The 25,250-nt window shown below is 34.4% G+C and overlaps 3 protein-coding genes across 3 annotated transcripts; all 3 read left to right on the plus strand.

Moving 5' to 3' along the window:
- The first annotated feature begins 2,124 nt into the window (after window positions 1–2,124).
- On the plus strand, window positions 2,125–6,574 carry LOC110771775 (sodium/calcium exchanger NCL1-like). The gene is made up of 9 exons (XM_088251565.1): window positions 2,125–2,639; window positions 3,276–3,494; window positions 3,600–3,781; window positions 3,874–4,019; window positions 4,297–4,555; window positions 4,816–4,961; window positions 5,311–5,575; window positions 5,774–6,079; window positions 6,274–6,574. The coding sequence occupies exons 1-9, from the start codon at window positions 2,126–2,128 to the stop codon at window positions 6,520–6,522; spliced, it is 2,286 nt and encodes a 761-aa protein (XP_088107691.1). The 5' UTR covers window position 2,125; the 3' UTR covers window positions 6,523–6,574.
- Window positions 6,575–8,644: 2,070 nt separating this feature from the next.
- On the plus strand, window positions 8,645–15,005 carry LOC110771767 (sodium/calcium exchanger NCL1-like). Its single transcript, XM_021976114.2, has 9 exons — window positions 8,645–9,210; window positions 10,872–11,096; window positions 11,480–11,661; window positions 11,754–11,899; window positions 12,176–12,434; window positions 13,166–13,311; window positions 13,655–13,916; window positions 14,116–14,421; window positions 14,650–15,005. Exons 1-9 carry the CDS (start codon window positions 8,796–8,798, stop codon window positions 14,896–14,898), a joined length of 2,190 nt encoding a protein of 729 aa, XP_021831806.2. The 5' UTR covers window positions 8,645–8,795; the 3' UTR covers window positions 14,899–15,005.
- A 456-nt stretch (window positions 15,006–15,461) lies between these two features.
- Window positions 15,462–17,552, plus strand: LOC110771764 (uncharacterized protein At5g64816). The gene is made up of 2 exons (XM_021976112.2): window positions 15,462–15,600; window positions 16,942–17,552. The coding sequence occupies exon 2, from the start codon at window positions 16,976–16,978 to the stop codon at window positions 17,351–17,353; it is 378 nt and encodes a 125-aa protein (XP_021831804.1). The 5' UTR covers window positions 15,462–15,600; window positions 16,942–16,975; the 3' UTR covers window positions 17,354–17,552.
- Window positions 17,553–25,250: the final 7,698 nt, after the last annotated feature.

The raw sequence follows: 25,250 nt of genomic DNA on the forward strand, positions 1-25,250 counted from the left end.
GATTGATACCACTATGGAAATTTGGATTGCATGTAATTTTGCTTCCCATATTCTATTCAATCTTTCAAGCCTTCAGATAGAACATAACCTGCATAGTGCAGATGAAATCATAATTTGAAACAAAACTAATATACTAGAAATAAGAACCAGATTAGGGAGGGAGAAATAGGATAATGACAACTAAATCTTTTAGATGCAAGAAGCTTAACTGCCTATGATTCCCCAATGACTAGAACAGGGTATTTCTTTCCTTTTCGGGAAAAAATCTAGCAATAAGCAAGTGTGGGGGAGTGCATGTTAAGAAGTAGCAACACTATTAGAATAAATTTTGACTATTAGGAGTTGCAGTCGTATTTTCCCAGTGTTACCAAGCAATTGTGGGAAAGGCCAAAAGAAAAAGGGTGATGCATACAAACTATCACTATTCAACATACCATTAGACCACTAAATGACACATCTCTTGCGAGTGTGGACCAGCATCTGTCAAATGAAAGAAAAATTAAATCCGCAATTGTTGAAAGGCAAAGACCTCCAGTATTTTACAGTGAACTAATGGCCTCATGGTGAACTTGATTGCATGTAGCACAACCTCACACTAATATATTCTTTTACTTCAATTTTTCTTATAACACTCACAGATTTTATTAATGAAATGTAGTTACAAGAAGGATGAATGAGATGTCAATCTAAAATCCTGTTAACGTTCTCAATCCCAAACAAAAAAATTCAGCCAAAACCAAACTAACTATTTGGATGACACACAAGGATTGAGTTAAGAGGCCAACAGTCTTCAAGACTCTTAATTCCCTGATCCCCATCATGATGAAAAAATGAGAGAAGAGGGAAGGAGGAGGAGGGACCATACATTTGGATACCAATACTCAAAAATTTACTTTCTTACATATAATTTACGTCAAGTTAAATTCCATCCATATGATTGCATACCAAAAAATTGAGCTTTACCCATTACCCGTGAATGCTACATCGATAACATCTGTACTCTATGATCATACCTGAATTGCACAAAGATAAGCTTGGCTCTGAATACATGTCTTTACAGGTCCCCAAATGCCCTGAAAATAGCTCCCAACAGAAACTTATCTTTACAGAGACAACTGGACGCATTATTCCTTCTCCAAATGCCCCAGAATTAGCACCACACAGAAACTCCCTCTAAACTACATCGACAGATTAAAGAATTAACTCCCCACAGAAACTCCCTCCAAATTACATTGTAGAAATAGTTCACACTCTATGCAAAACATTATAAACGCATAATGTTATACATGCACTAAATACCAGAAACCTTGATTTCTGTTCTTTTTCTATTGAAAAATAAAATAAAAACAACAATCGTGTTTTCAATTGCTTCAAATTCCAAACATGTACAGTTTAACCTATCGTGAATAGTCAATGGTTGCACTTGGCGAGAAGATTATAGTTTCAGTCTTTCATTTTTACTTCTTGATGTTGTCGCTATTTCTATGCCATAAGGTCCCTCTAATCCAAATAACATAAGTGGGAAAATAGCGAATTGGAAGCTTACCAAAGAAGTGCTTTGAGTCGTTTCGCCTAAAGCATGTCTTTTGCTCGAGCTCGAGGTCTGTATCGCCATTGAAATAGCTCCCTCTCTCACTGGTTAGGGTTTGTGGATTTGTTGTTTTAAGTCAAAAGGGGGTGGATTTGGGGGCCTTGCACGATTCCATTATAGGGAAATAGCTCAAAATGCCGCCCTTTTAATTGGATTTGGGTAGAGAAGAAAACAGAGAGGAGGAGGAAGAACTGGGTTTTGAGGGCAAAGCTGTGGGTTTTGTGAGATAGAGTTGAGAGAGACGTGAAAGAGAAACCAAAAACTAACCAAAAGTGTCATCTGGCCAATAAATGGGCAATAAGTATGTATTTATAGGTGATAATTGCAAAAAAATTGGGAAGGGGTGGTATTTTTAGTTAAGATTATAAAATTGGTGGCATATAGCGATATTTCCCAAAAGAAAAACAACGTTACAAAGTTTATAAAAAAAAAAACAATTGGTTGCTTTGTGTTTTCTGATTAGGAATAATGTCACCAAAGATCACCTATTCCACTAAATAAACAATCAACAAAAAGAACACATTGACCTTATTAATGCACACTGGTCTTCCTAGCTATACTTTTCAAAGCTTTGAAACCATGAAAACTGGCATGTGGCTCCCCTCTTCATTCCAAGCAGAGCAAGAAGAGAATATGAGCAACAACATCACCAAAACTGCATATTGGGTTTTGGTTCTTCTTGTAATTATAGTCCAAGTCGGAGGCCGTTCGTTTAGACTGGTTTCAGATGGTGGAACAGATCATCATCATCATCATCCTCATAATCAAAATCAAAGCAGCAGCAGCAGCAGCAGCTCCCTGTTGGTTTTCAAAGGAATTGATTATGCAGAAGAGGAGACATGTGAGCAGCTTTATGGGTTCTTGCCATGCTCCAACAGTGTGTATGGGCATGTGTTTCTGATGGTGGTTTATGAGTTCTTGCTGTTTCATGGAGAGTCTTATTTGGCTGCTGGGGGGGAGCAGATTTTCCAGATTTTGGGTCCTGGTGTCTTTGGCGCCAGTGCATTTCATGTCCTTGGTGCCCTTCCTGAGTCTCTTTTACTTCTTGGTAGGTAACTGAAATTTCCATCTTCTTCATTAATTGCTTTTTTCATTAGTTTTCTTCTTCTTATATCACTTTGGTTACTTACAAATTTCTATCTTCTTCCTATGTTGTCACAAAATCATAGATGATCATCTGCTAAATCTTCTACATAAACCTTCATATACACTCTCAACATATATATATATATATATATATATATATATATATATATATATATATATAGAAGACATTCTAAAAATTAATTTGTAAGATCTCCATAATAGTAATGTGTCTACAATTCCTATTGGAAAAAGCCACGTGGCTTGCAATTATTTAAAGAAATAGTGATGATGATATCAAACATATCAGTGATTTGCACATTTGTTGGACAAATTTTCTGATTAGTGATCTGTATTATACAATTATTTTCTGATTAGTGATTGGTTGGGATAGCAAAACAGTGCTATCCCCGTTTCATACAAGTTTTTCTGCATCTACACATGAATCAAACAAACAATTGAATTATTGACGACACCAAATTAATTTGGCAAGTTGCAATTTAGCTTGGTTATTGTACTAGAGTCTACTTTGATTACATATAGATTCATATAGCATATGACTGACTAATTGTAATTTTAATTTGAAAAACCTTGTTTACAGCTTCTGGATTTTTTAACTCCAAGGACATTGCTGAAGAATATGTGTATACTGGAGTTGGGTTGTTGGCTGGAACATCAATTTTGCTCTTAACAATACTTTGGGGGACGTGTGTAATTGTCAGCAGCCAAGACTTTCCAAATAAACTAAGTTTCAAGGCTTCCACTGATTCAAATTCCTCTCCACCTTTGTCATGGAAAAGACTACCTGCATCCTTGACAGGTATTGGATTATTTCCTAGTAATATATAATTACAATAATTACTTTGAAGAATGTTCACTGTCAACTTTTTTATTTTTATTTTTTACTTTTCATTTGAATTCACAGGTTGTGGTATTACTACGGATGTAGAGACCAGCCGCCTTGCAAGGATTATGATTTGTTCAGGAGCACCATTTCTTATAATGCAAAGTGCAAATATCTTCCAATCCTCTTCCAAGGAACGCATTTTCATCTTGATTGCTCTCTGTGTTTCTGTTTTCTTCCTATTACTGTACTTTATTTATCAGGTATACACATCTAATTAATCTTTTTTACTTGCTAATGTTACTAATTATAATGTCTATGAACTCATAATCTTCAACATCTTAAAACCCTGCAGATCTGCCATCCTTGGGTTCAGAAAAGAAGATTAGAGTTTGTCAAACATGGGCATTTGGTGTCAAGCATTTTACAACATGTGCAAAAACATGCATTAGGGAGAGTCCTCACTGTCAAAGGGGCACCGGATTTATATGCTATCAGAAGGTGAGGCTTCCTTGGAAATGCGTGGATATTTGCTCTACCATTGGAGCTCTGCGTTTTCTTTTTCTTTCTTGTATGTCGGTCAATAATGCTAGAGTCACCAAATTTGCTCATCAAATGATCTGTCAGTGCACATGTTAGCGTCTTATCTATAAGAAGTAAAAGAGGTTCGGTTTCGGAGTAGGGTCCTATATATGATTTTCAACTAAGAATTAGAGGGTATATATTGTTTATTATCGATCACTGCTTAACTTAATGAAACAATGTGTATACATTGCAGGCTATTTGAGGAAGTGGATGAAGATGGTCACAATTATATATCGCTTTCTGAAGTGAAAGAACTTCTCCATGAAATCAAATTCATATCAACAGAAGACGATAAGGATAAAGGAACAGCAGAAGTGATGAAACAGTTTGACCTGGATCATGATGGGAAAATCACTAAAGATGAATTCATCAATGGCTTCACAAAGTGGATTGATGAGATCAAGGCAGTGCATAAACAAAATACCCACAGATCGTTGGAGAACATATATGAGGTAACTTGAACATATAATTAACATTAACATACTGCATTATGTGAAAAAAGATATTGCCTTATTCATAATATTACTTCCATTTAAAGAGAATCATGATGCAGATCATGATTCCACACAATCAGCCCATTCCATGAAATCAGCCGATCCCACTAAATTAGCATTGACAGACTCCCCATCACAAGATCAGCTTCATCCCAGCTAGGAATTAGTTTACAATTGTTTCTGTAATATATAAGATTGATTTGTATATGCTTTATTAGGTCTTTCAACCTTGGATTGAAAATAGAAGAAGAGAACGTGAAATGAAGAAGAATCTAATGTCAGAAGTACTAAGACATGTCCAAAGCAATTCACTCGGAAGCATTCTCACAGAAGATGGCATGCCTGATATACCAAATATTAGAAGGTTAGACCACATTTGGTTGCTATTCGTGTGTCACGTACAAACTTTTTATTTTTCAATCAACGTGGAGGGAGAATTCGAACTTAGCATCACATGTTCCAATATTGAGAAGAGAAATACTAGTAGACCAAGAATTAGTTAGTATACAAACAATTATACTAATAATAGTTACACAATTTGTTAGCTTGATATATATACAATGTTGGTTCATTTTCTAACAATTTAAGCTTCGAGTCCAGTGGTAATGTAGCATAGTATGAGAGTATTTGGTAATCTAACATAACTATCATATAGATGTAATTAATCAGCAATTAATCTATGCTTTTTGTTCCTTTCCACGTGAAAACAACAGGTTGTTTGAAAAGATTGATCTTGATGGAAATAATAGTATATCACAAGCAGAACTAAAAGAACTGATCGCGGATATCAAGTTTGGTAAGATTCCAGGGGACGTGGATGAATCAGTTGTGAAATTGATAGAAGAACTTGACACAAGTGGAGACAAAATGATCAGTGAAGAAGAATTTGTTACTGGATTAACAAAATGGATAAATAAATCCAATGGTACTCAACCCCCTTCCTCGTCGAATGAATCTGATGAAGACGATATCTATCAAGTAAGTAACGGTAAAAATTATAAGGAAATGGCCTGAAAACAATATGCTTGGTTACTTATATGTACGTTACAAGAGACACTCCTTTTTACTTACAAATCACAGTCCAACACATATACAGATTAAAAACACAATACGTATCAAACTGTGTTTTGCAGATAAGGATTGTTAAGCTTAATTCTTTGAAATGAACTTATGCAGAGAACTTGGGAAGAAACAGATAGGTTGGTGGATGAAGAGAAAAGCAAGGGTGGATCAGCTGTAGACAAGTCAATATGGGATTGGTTGAAGGCCATTACATATTTGGTGCTTGGATTTGTTGTTTTAGCAGTTCTAGCAGAGCCTCTTATATATAGTGTTCAGGCTTTTTCCAAAGCTGCAAGCATTCCTTCTTTCTGTGTAGCATTTGTGCTTGTCCCCTTGGCAACAAATGCTAGGCAAGCCACTTCAGCAATTAAAGCAGCTTTTAAAAAAACACCAAGAACCACTTCTTTGACATTTTCTGAGGTTTGTGATTTTCTAAGTTCATTTTTTCAATTAGCCAATGGTGTCTAAATCAGTATAAAATAGTCTTGAATTGCACATCAATAGTTTCAAGTTCGAACCCCTATAGTACCTTGATAGCGCATCTGTTTAGACTATCGATTGTATTCAAATTTCTTTCATTTTCATATCTTGACCAACTCTTTTTTTGGATGCAGATTTATGGTGGAGTTTTTATGAACAATGTGCTGGGAGTTTCTGTGCTTCTAGCAATAATTTATGCTCGTGAAATGACATGGGAATTTTCTGCTGAATTATTGGTGGTTCTAATTGTCTGCACTGTAATGGGTGTCATTGCAAATTTTGTTTCAACCTTTTCTCTCTGGACAGCCTTCTTGGCCTACCTGCTGTACCCTGTTTCATTGCTTTTAGTCTATCTTCTCAATGACGTTCTCAAATATACTTGATTGATACTCAAATTACCTGAAGTGTGAAGGATATTATTATTTTTGTAACTTATTAGCAGGCACGTGTATTTTTTGTCATTTTTTTATTAGAGTAGATTTTATTTTGAGTCATTAATTAATAATGTACAATATGGAAATAATGGACATGTATTGCCTTCTTTTTTTTTCTTTTTTTCCAATTCTTCTTTTTATTCTTTTTTTTTTTCCTTCTAAAAAAGGCCATCCTCCATGGGCTATACAATGCACCCTAGAATCTTATTAAAACACCCAGCTCTTATAAAAAATAAAAAAATAAAAACCCCAAATTTCCAGTTTTATGGCTGAGGGGTGGGGTAGGAAGAGGAAGTCAAGCTTGACGTTTTGGTACTAGTCCCACCGGATTTGGTGGCCGGACATGGCCATGGTGGCCCAAAACTGGGTTGGTGAATAGTAACTCTGGGGGCTGTTTCTTGCGAAGGGAGAGGGAGAGAGAGCTGAAGGGAAATCTGATTTTAATAAACCCATTTCGAAACATTTACGATTTTGCTACTATGTTTTTTTTTATAGTAACTTCTTCATTACAACTCCGATTTGAGCCTACTACGTATTTACAGACTCATCTCAGCACGATCTACGCAATAGTACCATTCATTTCCCCAAAACCCTTCTGAATTAAAAAGTGACCAAAATACCCCTACTCTCGAGAGCAAAATTGTAATTTCATAATTAAATAAATTAAATAGTCAATAAAATTAGGGTCAGAGTGTTACAATAGCAATGCCAAACTGACCCTAAATAGTAAGCCCATAAGTTAATAAAAAATTAATCTGGCCCCGGTAAAGCAGCCCAATCTTCATGTAAGTAAGCCCAGATCAATATCCTAGCTCATCAAATCAGGCTTCTGGAATTCACAAATTAGTGCATTATTGGAATTTTTGGTAAAACCACCCAATACTTAACATCATTCTAGAAATACGTTAACCAGTAATATATGTATGGTTGTAAATTATGAAAGACAAACAAAAACAATTAAGGCTGCTGCTAAGAAGCTCAGAATATATCGACAGGAACGAATCGAAAGCCACTGCCGGCTGGCCTCAAAGAACTAACACGCAGCCACAAAGCTCATAATGAAGATGACACTCATGTTGGGACCCAACCCAAGTGACTGGAATTATCTTCGTTTGTATTTTACTTTATTTTTGTGCCAATAGAAAGTATTAAATTGAGTAATAATGAATGAAAACCCTTATCAAAATTTGAAATAAACAAGAAATTAATTAGCTTTATATTTATACAATATTATGCATTAGACACAGAATTCATATATCTCTAACCTTGGAGGCTTAGAGCATCCAACCCTCAAATTTTTTTGTTTTTTTTTTTTAAGGAACCAACGCTATATATATTAGATTATTATAAATAAACACAATCCTAGACATGTATTTATAAAAAAACCCACATACTATTTAAACATAGAAACACACCCAAAATTAACCCCAAAATCAATAATTGTATATTTTTTGGGTGTGTTTATAAATGGGTTTTGAGTGTGTGTAATGATGGGTTTTGGGTGTGTTTATAAAGTGTTTTGGGTGTTGGGTTTTTTTATAATTTGAGCCCCCATTTTGGGTGTTTTAGTGAAACTCCCATATATAGTCCCTTTCTATTAAGAGATTTTTCAAACAATTTTATTTGAGGGACATCCTTTAGGGTCCTCTACAAATATTTTTTCAATTATCCAAATCTTCTATTTTCTAAGTTTACATTCATAAAATCATCCTTGCAAAAAATTAGACAAATCAGAAACCATTTCAATATCCAATCATGTCCTACAAAATCAATAAACATGGTGCTTCAAAAAAGTACTAAAATTTCAATAATTCAATTGAGTGGTCAAATGATATCGAATTTAAGTGATTTTTTGTAGTGACAAATATATATATATATATATATATATATATATATATAGTTTAGGAATTCATGTGCATCAAACATGACGGCCAGCAAGGTCATGAGACTGGACAGACCCAAAAGGAAAAACAACGTTACAAATTTAAAAAAAAATTATGCACACCTTTCAAGACTTATGAAACAATTGGTTGCTTTGTGTTTTCTGATTAGGAATAAAGTCACAAAAGATCACCTAATCCACTAAATAAACAATCAACAAAAAGAACACGTTGACCTTATTAATGCACACTGATCTTCCTAGCTATAGTTTTCAAAGCTTTGAAACCATGAAAACTGGCATGTAGCTCCCGTCTTCATTCCAAGCAGAGCAAGAAGAGAATATGAGCAACAACATCACCAAAACTGCATATTGGGTTTTGGTTCTTCTTGTAATTATAGTCCAAGTCGGAGGCCGTTCGTTTAGACTGGTTTCAGATGGTGGAACAGATCATCATCATCATCATCCTCATAATCAAAATCAAAGCAGCAGCAGCAGCAGCAGCTCCCTGTTGGTTTTCAAAGGAATTGATTATGCAGAAGAGGAGACATGTGAGCAGCTTTATGGGTTCTTGCCATGCTCCAACAGTGTGTATGGGCATGTGTTTCTGATGGTGGTTTATGAGTTCTTGCTGTTTCATGGGGAGTCTTATTTGGCTGCTGGGGGCGAGCAGATTTTCCAGATTTTGGGTCCTGGTGTCTTTGGTGCCAGTGCATTTCATGTCCTTGGTGCCCTTCCTGAGTCTCTTTTACTTCTTGGTAGGTAACTGAAATTTCCATCTTCTTCATTAATTGCTTTTTTCATTAGTTTTCTTCTTCTTATATCACTTTGATTGGTTTTGAATGTTGGATCTGATTTCTGATTTCTCATCAAGCATGTTATGTCAATGACACATCTTGAATGCTAAATTATCATATAATATATTGTGTTGTCGAATTGTTAATCTGAACTACACATCATTATTCATTAAATTAATGATTATTTTCATCCGCGATATAATTAAGAGGAAACTTAGGGCATCTTCCAACATTCACAAGAAAAATGATATTGAACGAAAACCTAGCTGACATCAAAATAATTATATTATATATGAAAAATGTGACACTACAGCTACACAAGTTCTTTTGTTGTTTATTAATACATAATATTGCTGGCTGTGAGGGATGCCAACTGTCAATATATATATATATAGAAGACATTCTAAAAATTAATTTGTAAGATCTCCATAATAGTAATGTGTCTACAATTCCTATTGGAAAAAGTCACGTGCACTGGCTTCCAATTATTTAAAAATAGTGATGATGATATCAAACATATACTTGCCTGTGATTTGCACATTTGTTGGACAAATTTTCTGATTAGTGATCCACAATATTATACAACTAGTCTCTCAGCTTCCGGGCCTGCGAGAGGGTTTTTAAAAAAAAAAAAAATTATTTTAGAACTAAAAAAGGTAATGGATAGTTGTGTTCCATAAAAATATGATCCATTATTTGATTTTTCTTTTTCTTTTAATTTTTTTTAATATAAAAAAGTGTGAATTTACCATATTATTCTCATGTAATTAATAATTTTAATTCTTAATGTCTGTATTAACCAAAGGCATTTTTTAGTATTTTGAATGTTTTACCATTCACTACCTTTTGCTATATATAGATTATTTAATGGACAAGTTACAACGTGGCTTAAGGTTGGCTAAAGTCAAATCAAATGAGCAAAGAGAAGAAGCAACCTTTTAAAGTCAAATTTAGCACAGCTTGGAAGAGTCAACATTCAAATGGGTCAGTCTTTTTTTTTGGTCAAATCAAATGGGTTAGTTACACGCAACAAATATAAGATTTGATTATATTTTAAAACGTATAATAGTACAGGTCTAGTGGTAATTGTATGTAAATTAAATTAAAGGTTAATTTATCATAATCCAATATATTTATTATTAATTAGAAAATTAATAAACAATAATAAATGTCAGGCATTATCACTCTACTTCTTTTTCCCTTTTCTTTTATCTTCATTCAACCGAGATAGAAGAAAAGAAAAGAAGAAAAAAAACCAAGATAGCAGAAAAAGCAAGCACATGCATCCTAAAGGAGAAACACTTTTCCACGTTCCAATTGCGACATGTAACTTGTGATAACTATTTCACGTTCCAATCTGTGATTAGTTAGGGATAGCAAAACAGTGTTATCCTTGTTTCATACAAGTTTTTCTGCATCTACACACAAGACCCACATAAGCTAAAACCAAATCAGGGAATAAAAGAATCAAACAAACAATTGAATTATTGATGACACCAAATTAATTTGGCAAGTTGCAATTTAGCTTGGTTATTGTACTAGAGTCTGCTTTGATTACATATAGATTCATATAGCATATGACTGACTAATTGTAATTTTAATTTGATATCCCTTGTTCACAGCTTCTGGATTTTTTAACTCCAAGGACATTGCTGAGGAATATGTGTATACTGGAGTTGGGTTGTTGGCTGGAACATCAATTTTGCTCTTAACAATACTTTGGGGGACTTGTGTAATTGTCAGCAGCCAAGACTTTCCAAATAAACTAAGCTCTGACTCTGGGGCTTCCAAGGATTCAATTTCCTCTCCACCTTTATCATGGAAAAGACTACCTGCATCCTTGACAGGTATTGGATTATTTCCTAGTCATATGCCTGAAAACTTGTGCACTGGGAAACAGAAAACAATTTTTATCCCAAAATAAGAGGATTTATTAACATTCCAAATAAAAAATAAGAAAAATCATGCATCCTCTCTACAGTAATAAATAAGAAAAATAGGCTCAGTCAAGTTTACTAGAGCGGATGTGCTCCCGACTCTCCACTGTAGTTCGAATCTCACTTCCCGTAATTTAGATTAGATTAAAGTATAATATATATATATATATATACACAATGAGTTTTGCCTTAATTTCAAAAATGCACCATATAATTACAGTAATTACTTTGAAGAATGTTCACTGTCAACTTTTTTATTTTTTATTTATTTTACTTTTCCTTTGAATTCATAGGTTGTGGAATTACTACGGATGTAGAGACCAGCCACCTTGCAAGGATTATGATTTGTTCAGGAGCACCATTTCTTATAATGCAAATTGCAAATATCTTCCAATCCTCTTCCAAGGAACGCATTGCCATCTTGATTGCTCTCTGTGTTTCTGTTTTCTTCCTTTTATTGTACTTTATTTATCAGGTATACACATCTAATTAATCTTTTTTACTTGCTGATGTTACTAATTATAATGTCTATGAACTCATAATCTTCAACATCTTAAAACCCTGCAGATCTTCCAGCCCTGGGTTCAAAAAAGAAGATTAGAGTTTGTCAAACATGGGCTTTTGGTGTCGAGCATTTTACAACATGTGCAAAAACATGCATTAGGGAGAGTCCTCACTGTCAAAGGGGCACCAAATATATATGCTATCAGAAGGTGAGGCTTCCTTGGAACTGCGTGGTATTTGCTCTACCATTGGAGCTCTGCTTTTTCTTTTTCTTTCTTGTATATCGGTCAATAATGCTAGAGTCACCAAATTTACTTACCAAATGATCCGTATGTGCACATGTTAGCATCTTATCTTTAAGTAGTAAAAGAGGTTTGGTTTCGGAGTAGGGTCATATATATGATTTTCAACTAAGAATTAGAGGGTATATATTGTTTATTATTGATCACTGCTTAACTTAATGAAACAATGTGTATACATTGCAGGCTATTTGAGGAAGTGGATGAAGATGGTGACAATTATATATCGCTTTCTGAAGTGAAAGAACTTCTCCTTGAAATCAAATTCATATCAACAGAAGACGATAAGGATAAAGGAACAGCAGAAGTGATGAAACAGTTTGACCTGGATCATGATGGGAAAATCACTAAAGATGAATTCATCAATGGCTTCACAAAGTGGATTGATGAGGTCAAGGCAGTGCATAAACAAAGTACCCAAAGATCGTTGGAGAACATATATGAGGTAACTCTCATCATCCATAATTACATATAGTGAGCATAACATAATGCATTATGTGAAAACTAATTACAATTGTAATAGTTTATTGGTTTTTAAAATATGTATTGGAAAAATAATTATAATTGTAATAATTTATTGGGTTACAATAACTATGATATATTATCCTCATATATTTTATTACATCAATACTGTTTATCTTTCAACCACAATAAATTAGGTTTTATTTAATGGAAAATGTAAATAAAAAAGTCCTTCGCACAAGACAAAATGTTAAAATGTTCAAGTCTCTTCAAAATTGGACAAACCGGTCTAATCACTGTTTGATAGTGACATGAAATAACTCTTATGTCACTGTCTGACAGTGACCCCAGAGTGACAGTGACATAGGAGTTATTTCATATCACTATCGGACAGTGACTAGACTAGTTTGTCCAATTTTTGAGGGGATGGACCATTGTGTCTTGGTGCCATCCTATTTGTCCTTATATGATAAAACCCCTTTAATTTGTCATATTTTAAGCAAGAATCACCAATGCATTGAAAGGTGACAAACTTAGACACAAATAAGAGTGAGTAATTTAGTAAAGTAGTTGACCAGCTAAATCATGTCACGAAAATAATTTAGTTAGTGACAAAAAGGTAAGTATTGCCTCCTTTTTTCGTAGTGGGACGATAATTGCCTTATTCATAATAGTACTTCCATTTTCCTCATTAATTTGTATATGCTTTATTAGGTCTTTCAACCTTGGATTGAAAATAGGAGAAGAGAACGTGAAATGAAGAAGAATCTAATGTCAGAAGTACTAAGACATGTCCAAAGCAATTCACTTGGAAGCATTCTCACAGAAGATGGCATGCCTGATATACCAAATATTAGAAGGTTAGATCACATTTGATTGCTATTCACGTACAAACTTTTTATTTTTCAATCAACGTGGAGGGACAAATCGAATTTAGCACCATATTTTCTAACATTAAAAAAGAGAAATACTAGTAGACGAAGAATTAGTTGGTATACAAACAATTATACTAATAATAGTAACACAATTTGTTAGCTTGATATATATACAATGTTGGTTCATTTTCTAACAATTTAAGCTTCGAGTCCAGTGGTAATGTAGCATAGTATGAGAGTATTTGGTAATCTAACATAACTGTCATATAGATGTAATTAATCAGCAATTAATCTATGCTTTTTGTTCCTTTATACGTGAAAACAACAGGTTGTTTGAAAAGATTGATCTTGATGGAAATAATAATATATCGCAAGCAGAACTAAAAGAACTGATCGCGGATATCAAGTTTGGTAAGATTCCAGGGGACGTGGATGAATCAGTTGTGAAATTGATAGAAGAACTTGACACAAGTGGAGACAAAATGATCAGTGAGGAAGAATTTGTTACTGGATTAACAAAATGGATAAATAAATCCAATGGTACTCAACCCCCCTCCTCGTCCTATGAATCTGAAGACGATATCTATCAAGTAAGTAACGGTAAAAATTATAAGGAAATGGCCTGAAAACAATATTGCTTGGTTCCTTACCTGTACGTTACACAAGTCACTCTTTTTTACCTATAAATCATAGTTCGACGCATATATAGATTAAAAACACAATACGTGTCAAATTGTGATTTGCATATAAGGATTGTTAAGCTTAATTCTTTGAAATGAAATTATGCAGAGAACTTGGGAAGAAACAGATAGGTTGGTGGATGAAGAGAAAAGCAAGGGTGGTTCAGCTGTTGACAAGTCAATATGGGCTTGGTTGAAGGCCATAACATATTTGGTGCTTGGAATTGTTGTTTTAGCAGTTCTAGCAGAGCCTCTTATAGATAGTGTTCAGGCTTTTTCCAAAGCTGCAAGCATTCCTTCTTTCTGTGTAGCATTTGTGCTTGTCCCCTTGGCAACAAATGCTAGGCAAGCCACTTCAGCAATTAAAGCAGCTTCTAGAAAAACACCAAGAACCACTTCTTTGACATTTTCTGAGGTTTGTGATTTTCTAAGTTCATTTTCTCAATTAGCCAATGGGGTCTAAATCAATAGAAAATAGTCTTGACTTGCATATTAGTAGTCTCAGGTTCGAACTCCCACAGTACCTTGATAGCGTGTGTGTGAGAAACCCCCCTCCCCCTTGTAAAGTTGCAGTTTAGACTATCGATTGTATTCAAATTTCTTTCATTTTCATATCTTGACCAACTTTTTTTTTTTTATGCAGATTTATGGTGGAGTTTTTATGAACAATGTGCTGGGGGTTTCTGTGCTTCTAGCAATAATTTATGCTCGTGAAATGACATGGGAATTTTCTGCTGAATTACTGGTGGTTCTAATTGTCTGCACTGTAATGGGTGTCATTGCAAGTTTTGTTTCAACCTTCTCTCTCTGGACAGCCTTCTTGGCCTACCTGCTATACCCTGTTTCATTGCTTTTAGTCTATCTTCTCAATGACGTTCTCAAATATACCTAATTGATACTCAAACTACCTAAAGGATATTATTATTTTTGTAACTTAGGAGGCACATGTATTTAGAATCAAATTTTCCATTTTTTTTATAATTATTTTATCGCAAAGTTTTGTCATTTTTTTATTAGAGTAGATTTTATTATGATTCATTAATTAATAATTTACAATATGGAAATAATGGACATGGATTGCCTTTTCTTTCCTTTTTTTTTTACCCAATTCTTCTTTTTATTATTATTATTTTTTCCCTTCTCAAAAAGGCCATCCTCCATGGGCTGTACAATGCACCCTAGAATCTTATTTAAACACCCAGCTCTGGAAAAAAAAAAACCCCAAATTTATATGATGTAGAAAATATTTTTAAATAAATAAATAAACCAAACCATATAGCTCATGGATTTTTCTTCAAATTTTTGAGCTTTTTTTAAAGTTTTAAATTCAAAATAAATTTAAAAAAATCATCAGTTAGAACTGGGTGTATTGATCAGATTTAGGTGTGGTTAGAACTGGGTGCATTGGGTTTTACTGTTTAGATCGGGCTTCTGGCCCAAGAATAAGAAACATTTCTTCAACCTAACCGGTCGCTGCCTCAGATTCTCAGAAGCTCCTCACCTTCGCGACGTTCACAGGCACCTCCAGGAGCTCTTCAACTTCGCAAACTCTTGCACGTTTACTTCTCCAACTCCCAAAGCTTCAACCTTTTCAGTGAGTTATCGTTTTCTCTGCTCGAAATTTTCAAGGATTTTGAATCAGTTACTGCCATGGCCTTCCTTACTGAAAATTGATTTTAATTTGGCGATTTTAGATTTTTGTCTGTAAATTTTTTTCCATTTGTGCAAATTTTGATTTGGGAAAGTCTTGATTTTGATATGAACTTTGATCACGAGGTTGTGCTTGACTGCAATGGTTGATGAAATGCCTCTTTGAGAGTTTGAGACTGTAATTTTTCTGTGTGTTTGTACTCTTCCGAGTAGGCATTTATGTATCATATGATGCATTGTTATGATACTTAATTCTGTGAAAAATTATGTTATTGGAAATAACTAGTGGGTCTGCTCTGCTGTATACATAAGGGTTTATCTGTCTGCTTATTTTTATCGTTTATTATTATTATTTAACTAAGTTCCAATAACTGAAGTGAAGGGGACAAGAAAAATATTGAGGAGATGTTTTGAAATACTTGTTCTTGTTAAAGGGAAACTTACAAAAATTGTGCTATTGTGCTTAAGATGGTTGCTTTTTTTGAAATACATAAACTGGGTTGTTTTCCAGTTGAATAAGGCTGCACCTTGTATCAATTGCATGTGTGTATATATAGTCATCTGATAGACTTGGTCAAACAAATTTCTAGAAAACATGAACCCGGAAAAAATTGACAGAGAGAGGCTTGCAATGTACGAAATGTGCTAGTTATATTGTTTTTCAAGTTTGATGTCCCCAGTTTTTCAGTTTCAAAATTTTCAAACTTAGTGGCCTGATTCTTATATCCCTTGGAACTTAAAATGTATGATGGCTGTACATTCATGATAGTTAATTGTTTATTTTCAAGGCAAGAGTATATTCAAATGTTTTCTCAGGTGACTCCAATATTCTTTCGAACATATTAAGAAAAATGAAAATATCTGATCTAGGCTTTTGGCAAATGGCAACCCCCTTTAGCAATCTTTCCTGCTTTCTCTATTGTTTTTCTACTAGATGACTTGAGTCAACTTGGTTTCGATCTTTTGTTTGGAACTGAATTAGAGAAAAGGTCGGACTAATGCTTGTACATTTTCTCTGTGGCCTTGTTCTTGCATGGGATTCATTTTATTTTGCTCTACAACTTCTGCTATATGTTTCTTTCTTTTTTATTAGTTGACATTGTATCTGTTACATGTAATTCAAGGATTCTCTCACGGTGACATGAATATTTCAGGCTTTAGTTGTATAGCCATTGGATTATGCCAAAATGACCTGTAGCATTTTGTAAAGTGATGCGTAAGTGAATATTCTAATGATAACTAAATGATCAGCGAAGTTCATTGTATTTCCTTTTTTTTCTGTTAGACTTCTGAAGAAGAGATTGACCAGTGCATTGGTGATGGTGGAAGTGTGGTGGTCCCTGTTAGCCGCTATCCCTGCAGTGGTTGCAGGACAAGCAATTCGAGTGAAGAAAAGGCGTGCGGAAGAGGAGAGAATAAAGAGTGCTAGAGGGAGGGAGAAGAGTTCCGATGAAATTTTTGTATGTGAGAGGGTATGCACGTCGAAGAGAATGCTGAAAAAGGTTGGTGCATTCTCAAAGGACCCAATTCCTGATACTTGTGTCACTGTCTGCGGTGTATCTGAGCTCGATGCCTGTGCGGATGCATGCGCACGGACGGTTTGTGTAAACCAGCATCAAGTACCAAACTGGAATGACATCTGCCTTAGGAGATGCCAGAGTGAATGCTTGAAACTCTCATCCTCAAGTTCTCTTTAAATGAGAAACATGTGTTACAAGTTATCATAGTGTTGGTCACTCCCATTTTCTGACATAAATTCTCTGATTATGAATGTGATTAATGTTGCTTGTGCAAGCCCCCTTATCATCAGTATTTTTCTTTGTCTGGAAACTGCTGGCCATCCAGCCTCCTCATTGCTTTTTTTTTTTATATATTCTGCGGCCTTTAGCTTGTTCACTGTAAAATCTACATATCAACTGCTTTTTGGAGACTATTCTTGGAATGACTCATTTTGGAAGGTTTTATGGCAGTATAACCTTCCCCCCATGTTGAAAGTCTTCCTCTGGCTTGTCTACCAAGATAAAATCCTGTCAAATGATCAGAGAGTAAGAAGGAATTTAGCTACTGACCCTTCTTGCTCCATATGTGATTGACCTTATGAAACTACTCTCCACATTCTTAGAGATTGTACTAAAGCCAAAGAGATTTGGTGATATTTCTTGCTTCCCCACCAACGAAATAATTTCTTTTATACTGACTTCTAGCCTTGGTTAAAGACTAGATGGTCTGGGAGTATTTCTTGGTGCTCTGTTTTTGTGTTTATTTATTGGTATTTGTGGAAATGGAGAAACCAATCCATCTTTAATGTTGATGAGGCTGCTCCTTCCAACACCAGGCAAATCATCTTATATGCTATCTCTGAATGGAGTAAGGTTCCTTGTGGTGGTAATATAGCTGGGGAGAAGATACATATTTTCTTGGCTTGAGAATTTCTTGGTACTGGAGTGGTTAAACTGAATGTGGATGGTTCTTGCAAACTTGCCTCTGGGAATATTGGTGCTGGTGGTATTCTTCGTGGTTGTACCAGAGAATGGATTAAGGGGTTTGCGGTAAACTTGGGAAAGGGCCAAATAATTGAAGCTGAACTATGGGGCTTATTTTTGGGTCTTAAAATGGCTTCAGATAAAGGTATCAATTAGCTCATTACTGAAATGGACTTAGCTCTTGGTGTACAACTTATCCAACAAACTGATGTCTCTCAGTTTCACCCACTTGCTGGTTTGTTGCAAGATTGCTGCACTCTTCTAAGGCAAGAACTATTAGTTACATCATATATATAGGGAAAAGAATTGCCTTGCTGACTGGCTTGCAAGGTGGAGCTACAACCTGGGCTTAGACATTTGTTATTTTGATGGGCTAATGAAGCTTTGGTAGATGACCTCTTAGGGGTCTCTCATTCTCGTCAGATTTCTCTTGCTAATTTGTAGTTGTTTGTTGGGATTTATACCCCCATTTCATCCAAAAAAAAAAAAAAAACCTTGGTTGTTGGGCTTTGGTCATTTATACGAATGTCTGTATGTGTTTGGGCTGTTGCCCTTGCCTTCCTTTGGTGAGTATATTCTTTTACTTATAAAAAGGAAAAAATTTGCTGGCCATCCTAGACAAGCCATCATCACCACTACAATGTATGAAAACGGGGATCCGAATCCTATTCTTAGAATGTTTAAGACCAGGCCATGGAATCTTTATCTGTTTTTTGTGTTTTTGTAGTTTGAAAGAAAATTTACACACTTTACGTGTAATCACTCACACACCAAACAAACAAACACATACGTTTTAAATAAAGAATTCTTATTTAAAATACGAGTGATAGTCTAAATTGTAAAAGGAGAAAAATTTCTCACACACACTACCAAAGTGCCATAGGAATTCAAACCTAAGTGTCATAGGAATTTGAAACTAATCTTCAAGTCAAACCACTTCTCCACTTGGCTACACCTGTTAGCTAAGATAAAGAACTCATATGTCGGCAGTTTGCATGTATTTTGACAGTTAAGGTTGTTAAAAGAAGCTGTGAGAAATAGCGTCATTCATACAAGCAGTCAAAGTTATGGTTCCATTTAAGTTTATTGCCCTTTGACCCAGGAAAAAATGAAGTTGAAACATGATTTAGTCAAGAATCAGGTGGAGCTTGCCAAATTTGGTTGTATATAATAAAATATGATGAAGGTAGTTGAGGAGATTGATTGTACCGACAATTCATGGATTTATTATGTAACGAGGTAATGCCTCCACGTAGCCTGTAATCCTCAAGTAGATTGCTGACAGAGGACAATATCATCAAATTATGAACAACACTGCATGCTCTCACCTGCACTGCACATCGAATAAATAATATAAGGGATCAAAGACACTAAAAAGATTTTTTGCGAGATGGGTCTCAAAAATCAAAACATTAAGAATTTATAAAATTTGAAAATTATGAACTTTTTGTTTAAGAAATTCGTTGTGTGTGATTATGGGTTCTCAATATATCCTCCACGCGTACGATGCGCAGTAATTCAATATTTGAGTGTCACGGTTATAAAACAAATAAAGCGATATGATCACTTGGAGTGTGATTGTCATCCCGAAAAGTTATTCAATAAACTATCTTCCTTTCTTTCTTTTACTCCATCGACATAATATTATTAGTTACAGATATTTGATGAGCTCGGTGTGCCTAGTGTAACAGTGTGACCCTTTTGTTAGGTGCCTCTCTTTTGGTTGTTATTCGTTGATAGGTGGGTGCTCACTCTTTTCTTTTGGTTGGAAGTTGGGAAGTGTTGGTAGATGGTTTGGCTTTCTTTTTGGAGTGAGAATCAGTTAAAGTGTCTCCTTTTCTTTTATCGCTTCTTTTGGGTTTTTATTTTCTTTTTATTTTGGGATTCAGAACTAGCTAGCAATACAAGTTAAGCTTAGTAAAAAAAAAAATTAGCTCAGCTTAATTATTCAAATATAATTTTCCTATTATTTACTGTGATTTGTGGTTGTCCACCTATTTAATATGTTAGTATTATCCTCAACCTTTCAGATTAATTTTCATTGATACCACTCTATGTACTTTGCAATTGTAGCTATCACTCTATCACCACCATTGACCATTGGCAACTAACTCCACCCCACCACCATTGACCATTGCAACTAACTCCAACCCACTATCACGGGAGAAACTCTCGGGGATAGCACTTTTTACTATTTCCTGCCAATAACGTAATGACGCGTAGGATAATTTTTTTATATTTCGTTGTGTTGTTGGTCAAGAATAGTAAAATAATGTTATCACGGTTATAGGTAAGTTTTTTTGCACTACCATTGAAGTACAAAACTAATTCCGAATATAGTTAGAAAATGTGACATTTTCAAAACATTAATACTTTTTTTTCTTTCATATATTCCTTAATTAACTCTCTAATGACTTATTTTTTAAAATTAATATTTGGGAAAAAAAATCTATATATTCACGGAATATTTGTTTAGTTGTTGTAATCAATTATGGCATTTATATGTGTATATATATATACCTGGAAAAAAAATTTCAACTGGGGTCAACGACAGCTCCATCTCTCCATGGCAGTTAATATATAGCTTATTAAATTGAGAGACGGTCTCTGTCACTAATTGTACTTTTTGCATCTTCAACGAGCAAAGTACATCAAATAATTTAATGTTTATTAAAAGTTACATAATAATGCACTTTATTAATTTCTTTAAGGCAGCATGGGAGCCCTTCACTCCACCTTGATGGTCCTCTGCTATTCAGATTAATGAACCAAGCAATACAATAAAATTTCCAAAATTTTCCTTTTCGCTACATATGAATATTTCAAATTTAGCGTGATTCGGAAATTCTGTTTGGAATCAGTACCTAATTTTATTAGATATGAATAGTAAGAAGAAATTGTATTATGGTATGTTTACTAATTCATAATTGGATTAGGCGGAATTGAATGGAGGAGGTGTTGGATTGAGGAGAATTAGTTTTTGGATTCCTATTGAAGTTGTTTATTAAACCATATGGATTGAAGAGAGTTATATTTCAAATTCCTATTGTAGTTGTTTATTTAAACCATATGGAATTGGGGTTGGTGAGTGGATTAATTACTAAAATGTCCTTGTTGTTTGATTAAAGTAGATGGCAAATTTGGAATTTTGAAAATTGTGTGAGGATATAATGGATAAAAAAGATAAATTCATAATAGGTTAGTTCTACATGAATTAGAATACCATCTCTCACCTAAGAATTGAATTCCTCCAAAATCATGAATTCAATTCTTAATATTTGTGGGTCCCACTTACTTTTCAATTCCTTGATGTGAAGTAAATGTATGAATCTTTCATAGGTGGAATTCAATTCCTGATAAGAATTCTAATTCCTGATTAATAAACACATCATTATAGTGGATATAAATATGCTAAAAACAGTCGTCTACACATGCATACGCGAATGTAAATGTAAATCCCACTATTCTATCCCTGTCCCATTATTCTAAGTATAGTTAGAAGTCATCTACGCGTATGTGACTATCTCAAATATTTTTCTTATTAATGGAAAATGTTTATTGATATCAATATTCCTAGTCAGACACTTCTAAATATGACAATTAGAAAAAGAAAAAAAAAAGGAGTGGAAAACATTAATATTGGATCATAAATAGGAACAGGGTCGAACTTCTCAAGTGGGTTGGGTTTGACATTGAGTGGAGCCATTGCTGGGCATGGCCGACCTGCGGCCGCGTCAACTCTTACAGTTACGACGCGTCACCTCTCAGTCCCACTTTGATTTTCAGACGCGGGAATTCTTCACACGTGGAAGAAAAGTATTGCCGACAATAGACAATAATAGATCCCTGGGGGCCATTTTTCCCACGTCTTTATCTTGAGATTAGGAAGCGGGCCGGACACGATGGCATTTTGTAAGGACATATGTTTGTTTCTAATGAAAGGTTTGAAATTCCATGTGTAAAAAATGTGTTTTGCAAATTTTCTTTTTTATGTGAGAAAGATCAATTTGATATCATTCAAATATCATAACAATATACGTTCAATTTAAAATCTTTCCGATACAGAGGTTTGTAATTCAAGTGATTAAGAGTTGTTATTCGTGCACCTGAAGTTATTTGTTCAAATCACCCTATACCAATTTCGATTATATAATAAATAAAATATTTCCAATTCTAGCCGTGTATTTTCTCAAATACCTAAAAGTCAATCTCATTTCCTAATGAGGATAATGCTCTATTTTTAGTGCGCTATTTGATGTTCATATTTGACAAGAAGTTCCACCAAAATGAATTATTGAAATTGAGAACCCAACACCATGGGTTATTATTATTAACTGCCACGTGTTTTTCTTCCATTAGAAGATGGATTCATCTAAGTTTATGATGTGGGGCACCATGTTTTGGGTGGACCCACAAGCATAAGCATATTCCTTAGCCTCTACAAAATGAAAAGGAGTTTGAAACGAAGGAAAAGAGACAGTAAAAAACAAATCCCAACTTACGGATCCTTTGGAAACCGTCAAAGCATGAATAATATATAAGTCGGCCTGATTTTGACACCCGTAGAAACGAGTCGGCAGCTAAATCAAACATAAGAAAAACGGATATGTATCACCTTTACTATTATTTGGAGGAGATAAGGATCGGCAAAGTGCCAATCATGCTCTTATTTATATTACACTAAAAAGAAATAAGTTAAATTTGCAGGCCAAAATAATATTTTCTCCCATTACTCTATCTTTTTATATATTCTCGATTTCTCGAGTAATAATTTTCTCACGTACATAGCATGGTGCAAGATTAATAATACGGTATTCAAAGAATTATTATTTTTCAATCAAAGAGTATGAAATGCCAATTTTGTCATTTGAGAATGAAATTTCACACTACTACGTCCAAACCACATTTGCGAACCTTTTGGGGGGTGTTGTGGTCATCTTCAATGGTTAAAGAGACGTAAACGGCATGAAATTCTAATTTTAATGGATTTATTGGTTCAATATTGAACGTGGCTTGAAAAGCTTGTGGTATGAGAATTAAATATCCACAAATTTAGCATGAGATAAATAATTCATTTTCCTTTGATTATGCCCCATGAGAGGGATTGGAAAGGGTGTTAGTGGTGGTTGGTTTAAATGGTTAGGTTTGGGGTTCAAAGGATATAGTTTAGAAAGGGAGGAGGTAGGTATAGGCTCCTATGGGTTCTAGCCCACCTAGGGCCGGCCCTTGGCCAGGGCAACCAGGGCCACCGCCCGGGGCCCACGATTGAGAAGGGCACAAAAAAAAATTATATTAGCTTATATATATGTATATGATCAGACAAAAATATATATTATGTATATGCAAAACAATGCAAAACAAAATTATAAGTGCTCATAAAAAAATAAAATAACTAAAAGTAATGGGTATGGCTACATTATATTGCCCCTTTGCTTAACTGGTGTACAGATTACCTTATTTCCATTTTCAACATTTAAGTAAATGTCTTTGTCCTATTACTTTCATTTATTTTTATATTACTTCATTTACTTAAGTTTACAATGTAAATAAGGAAGTACCCCCCATTTGGATTCAAATAAAAATACTAGAAAATCAAATTCCCACCAAATCAAAATATGAAAAATCGGTTTTAGTGCAAAAAACGATTTATGCTAAAAATGATGGCTCATTAAGTCAATATATACTTCATACTAAAATCCCATAAAATCAAGTTTTCTTATTTGATGTGTAAGGAATAAAAGCCGCCAAAAATTATCTTGAGAAAATGATTATTCCGAGAAATCATTTTTCATACTTAGTCAATATTGCACCTCCACTAAAAAAATTATGGGTCCACTAGTGGTGGCAGGCATAAGAATTCTCTCTCTCTCTCTCTCTCTCTCTCTCTCTCTCTCTCTCTCTCTCTCTCTCACCCAAAGCACGCATCTCCTCCTGGGTTTCTCTAAACAAGGATTTTCTTATCAGGCTTTTGGTTTTTGTCTCAAATGGTGAGGAAGGCTATTTCAATCGATTCTCATACTTGCAAATTGCAATACACTAGTTAATGAGTTTTGTCAAATTTGGTCGGTAATTATTTAGAATGGGTTATGGATAATTTGGTTTGATGGGGATTAGGTGTCTTGAGAGCTAGCTAGGCGGGTGGGTACTATTGGGCTTGTGGTAGATGGTGGTTGCTAGGTGGCTGGTGGTGTTTGGGTGGTGGCTTGTTTGGTGCGGCCTGGGAAGGAAGTGATGAAGTTTTTAATGTTTTTTTAATATTCTAAAATAATTTTTTAAAATTGTTAACATCCATGCTGGATTTACACTTAAGATGAGTTACATAAGTGCTTATAAGTTATTTTACAAAAAGATAAACTTGTCTTTTAAATTTTAAAGATCTGGTGAGTGGGAAAATAGGACAAAATGATGGAAATAGCAGCACTCAATTAATTATTTGATTAAAAAAATAATAATTTATGAATAAAGGGCACACTCTTAGAGTTTTGCCCTGGGCCTTCAATCACCCAGGGCCGGCCCTGAGCCCACCTTATCTTTTGAGAAGAAGAAAACAAAAGGTGTTAATAATAAACATGTTAAAAAAATAATAATTCAATATTGTACAAGTTAGAAACTTAGCCAGCCCCCCACGCGTGACTTTTTTACTTTTTTATTTTATAAATTCTAGGATTGGATTCATAATTCCGTCAAAAGAGTCGCCAATCACAAAGTGTCAATATAAACTAGCTATAAAAGAGTCATTACAATAATGGAACAATCTAACATCAAAATAGAGCCTATTTAGAAAGAAAAATCCATATAGAGCTTATTTGAAGAGGAAAATCCAAAACTAGCCACTTATTATTTTCTAATCGATTAAAATTTTGGAATTGTATCTCAAAATAGGATTTATATGGATTTTTTTTATAATATGTCACGTTGAAATGAGATTATATATGTGTTTTGATATAAATATAAAATATAAAATAATTTAGAAAGTAGCAATGAGAAGCTTAATCTGCGCCATTTAGTGACTTAAATGGGAAGTTATTTAAATCGTCGGCCCCACTCTATACCATATACAAAAGCTAGTAATATTGTATTATTATTTGTACCCCACAAAAACCAACAAACA

This window comes from Prunus avium, chromosome 4 (assembly GCF_965620075.1).
Source record: "Prunus avium chromosome 4, drPruAviu1.hap1.1, whole genome shotgun sequence".
Classification (NCBI taxonomy): domain Eukaryota; kingdom Viridiplantae; phylum Streptophyta; class Magnoliopsida; order Rosales; family Rosaceae; genus Prunus; species Prunus avium.

Coding starts and splice junctions, on each gene's coding strand:
- LOC110771764 (XM_021976112.2), top strand. CDS start 16,976: ATGGTGGAAGTGTGGTGGTCCCTGTTAGCCGCTATCCCTGCAGTGGTT.
- LOC110771775 (XM_088251565.1), top strand. CDS start 2,126: ATGCACACTGGTCTTCCTAGCTATACTTTTCAAAGCTTTGAAACCATG. Junction 2,640..3,275: donor TGAGTCTCTTTTACTTCTTG/GTAGGTAACTGA, acceptor CCTTGTTTACAG/CTTCTGGATTTTTTAACTCC. Junction 3,782..3,873: donor TACTGTACTTTATTTATCAG/GTATACACATCT, acceptor AAAACCCTGCAG/ATCTGCCATCCTTGGGTTCA.
- LOC110771767 (XM_021976114.2), top strand. CDS start 8,796: ATGAGCAACAACATCACCAAAACTGCATATTGGGTTTTGGTTCTTCTT. Junction 11,662..11,753: donor TATTGTACTTTATTTATCAG/GTATACACATCT, acceptor AAAACCCTGCAG/ATCTTCCAGCCCTGGGTTCA. Junction 11,900..12,175: donor AATATATATGCTATCAGAAG/GTGAGGCTTCCT, acceptor TATACATTGCAG/GCTATTTGAGGAAGTGGATG.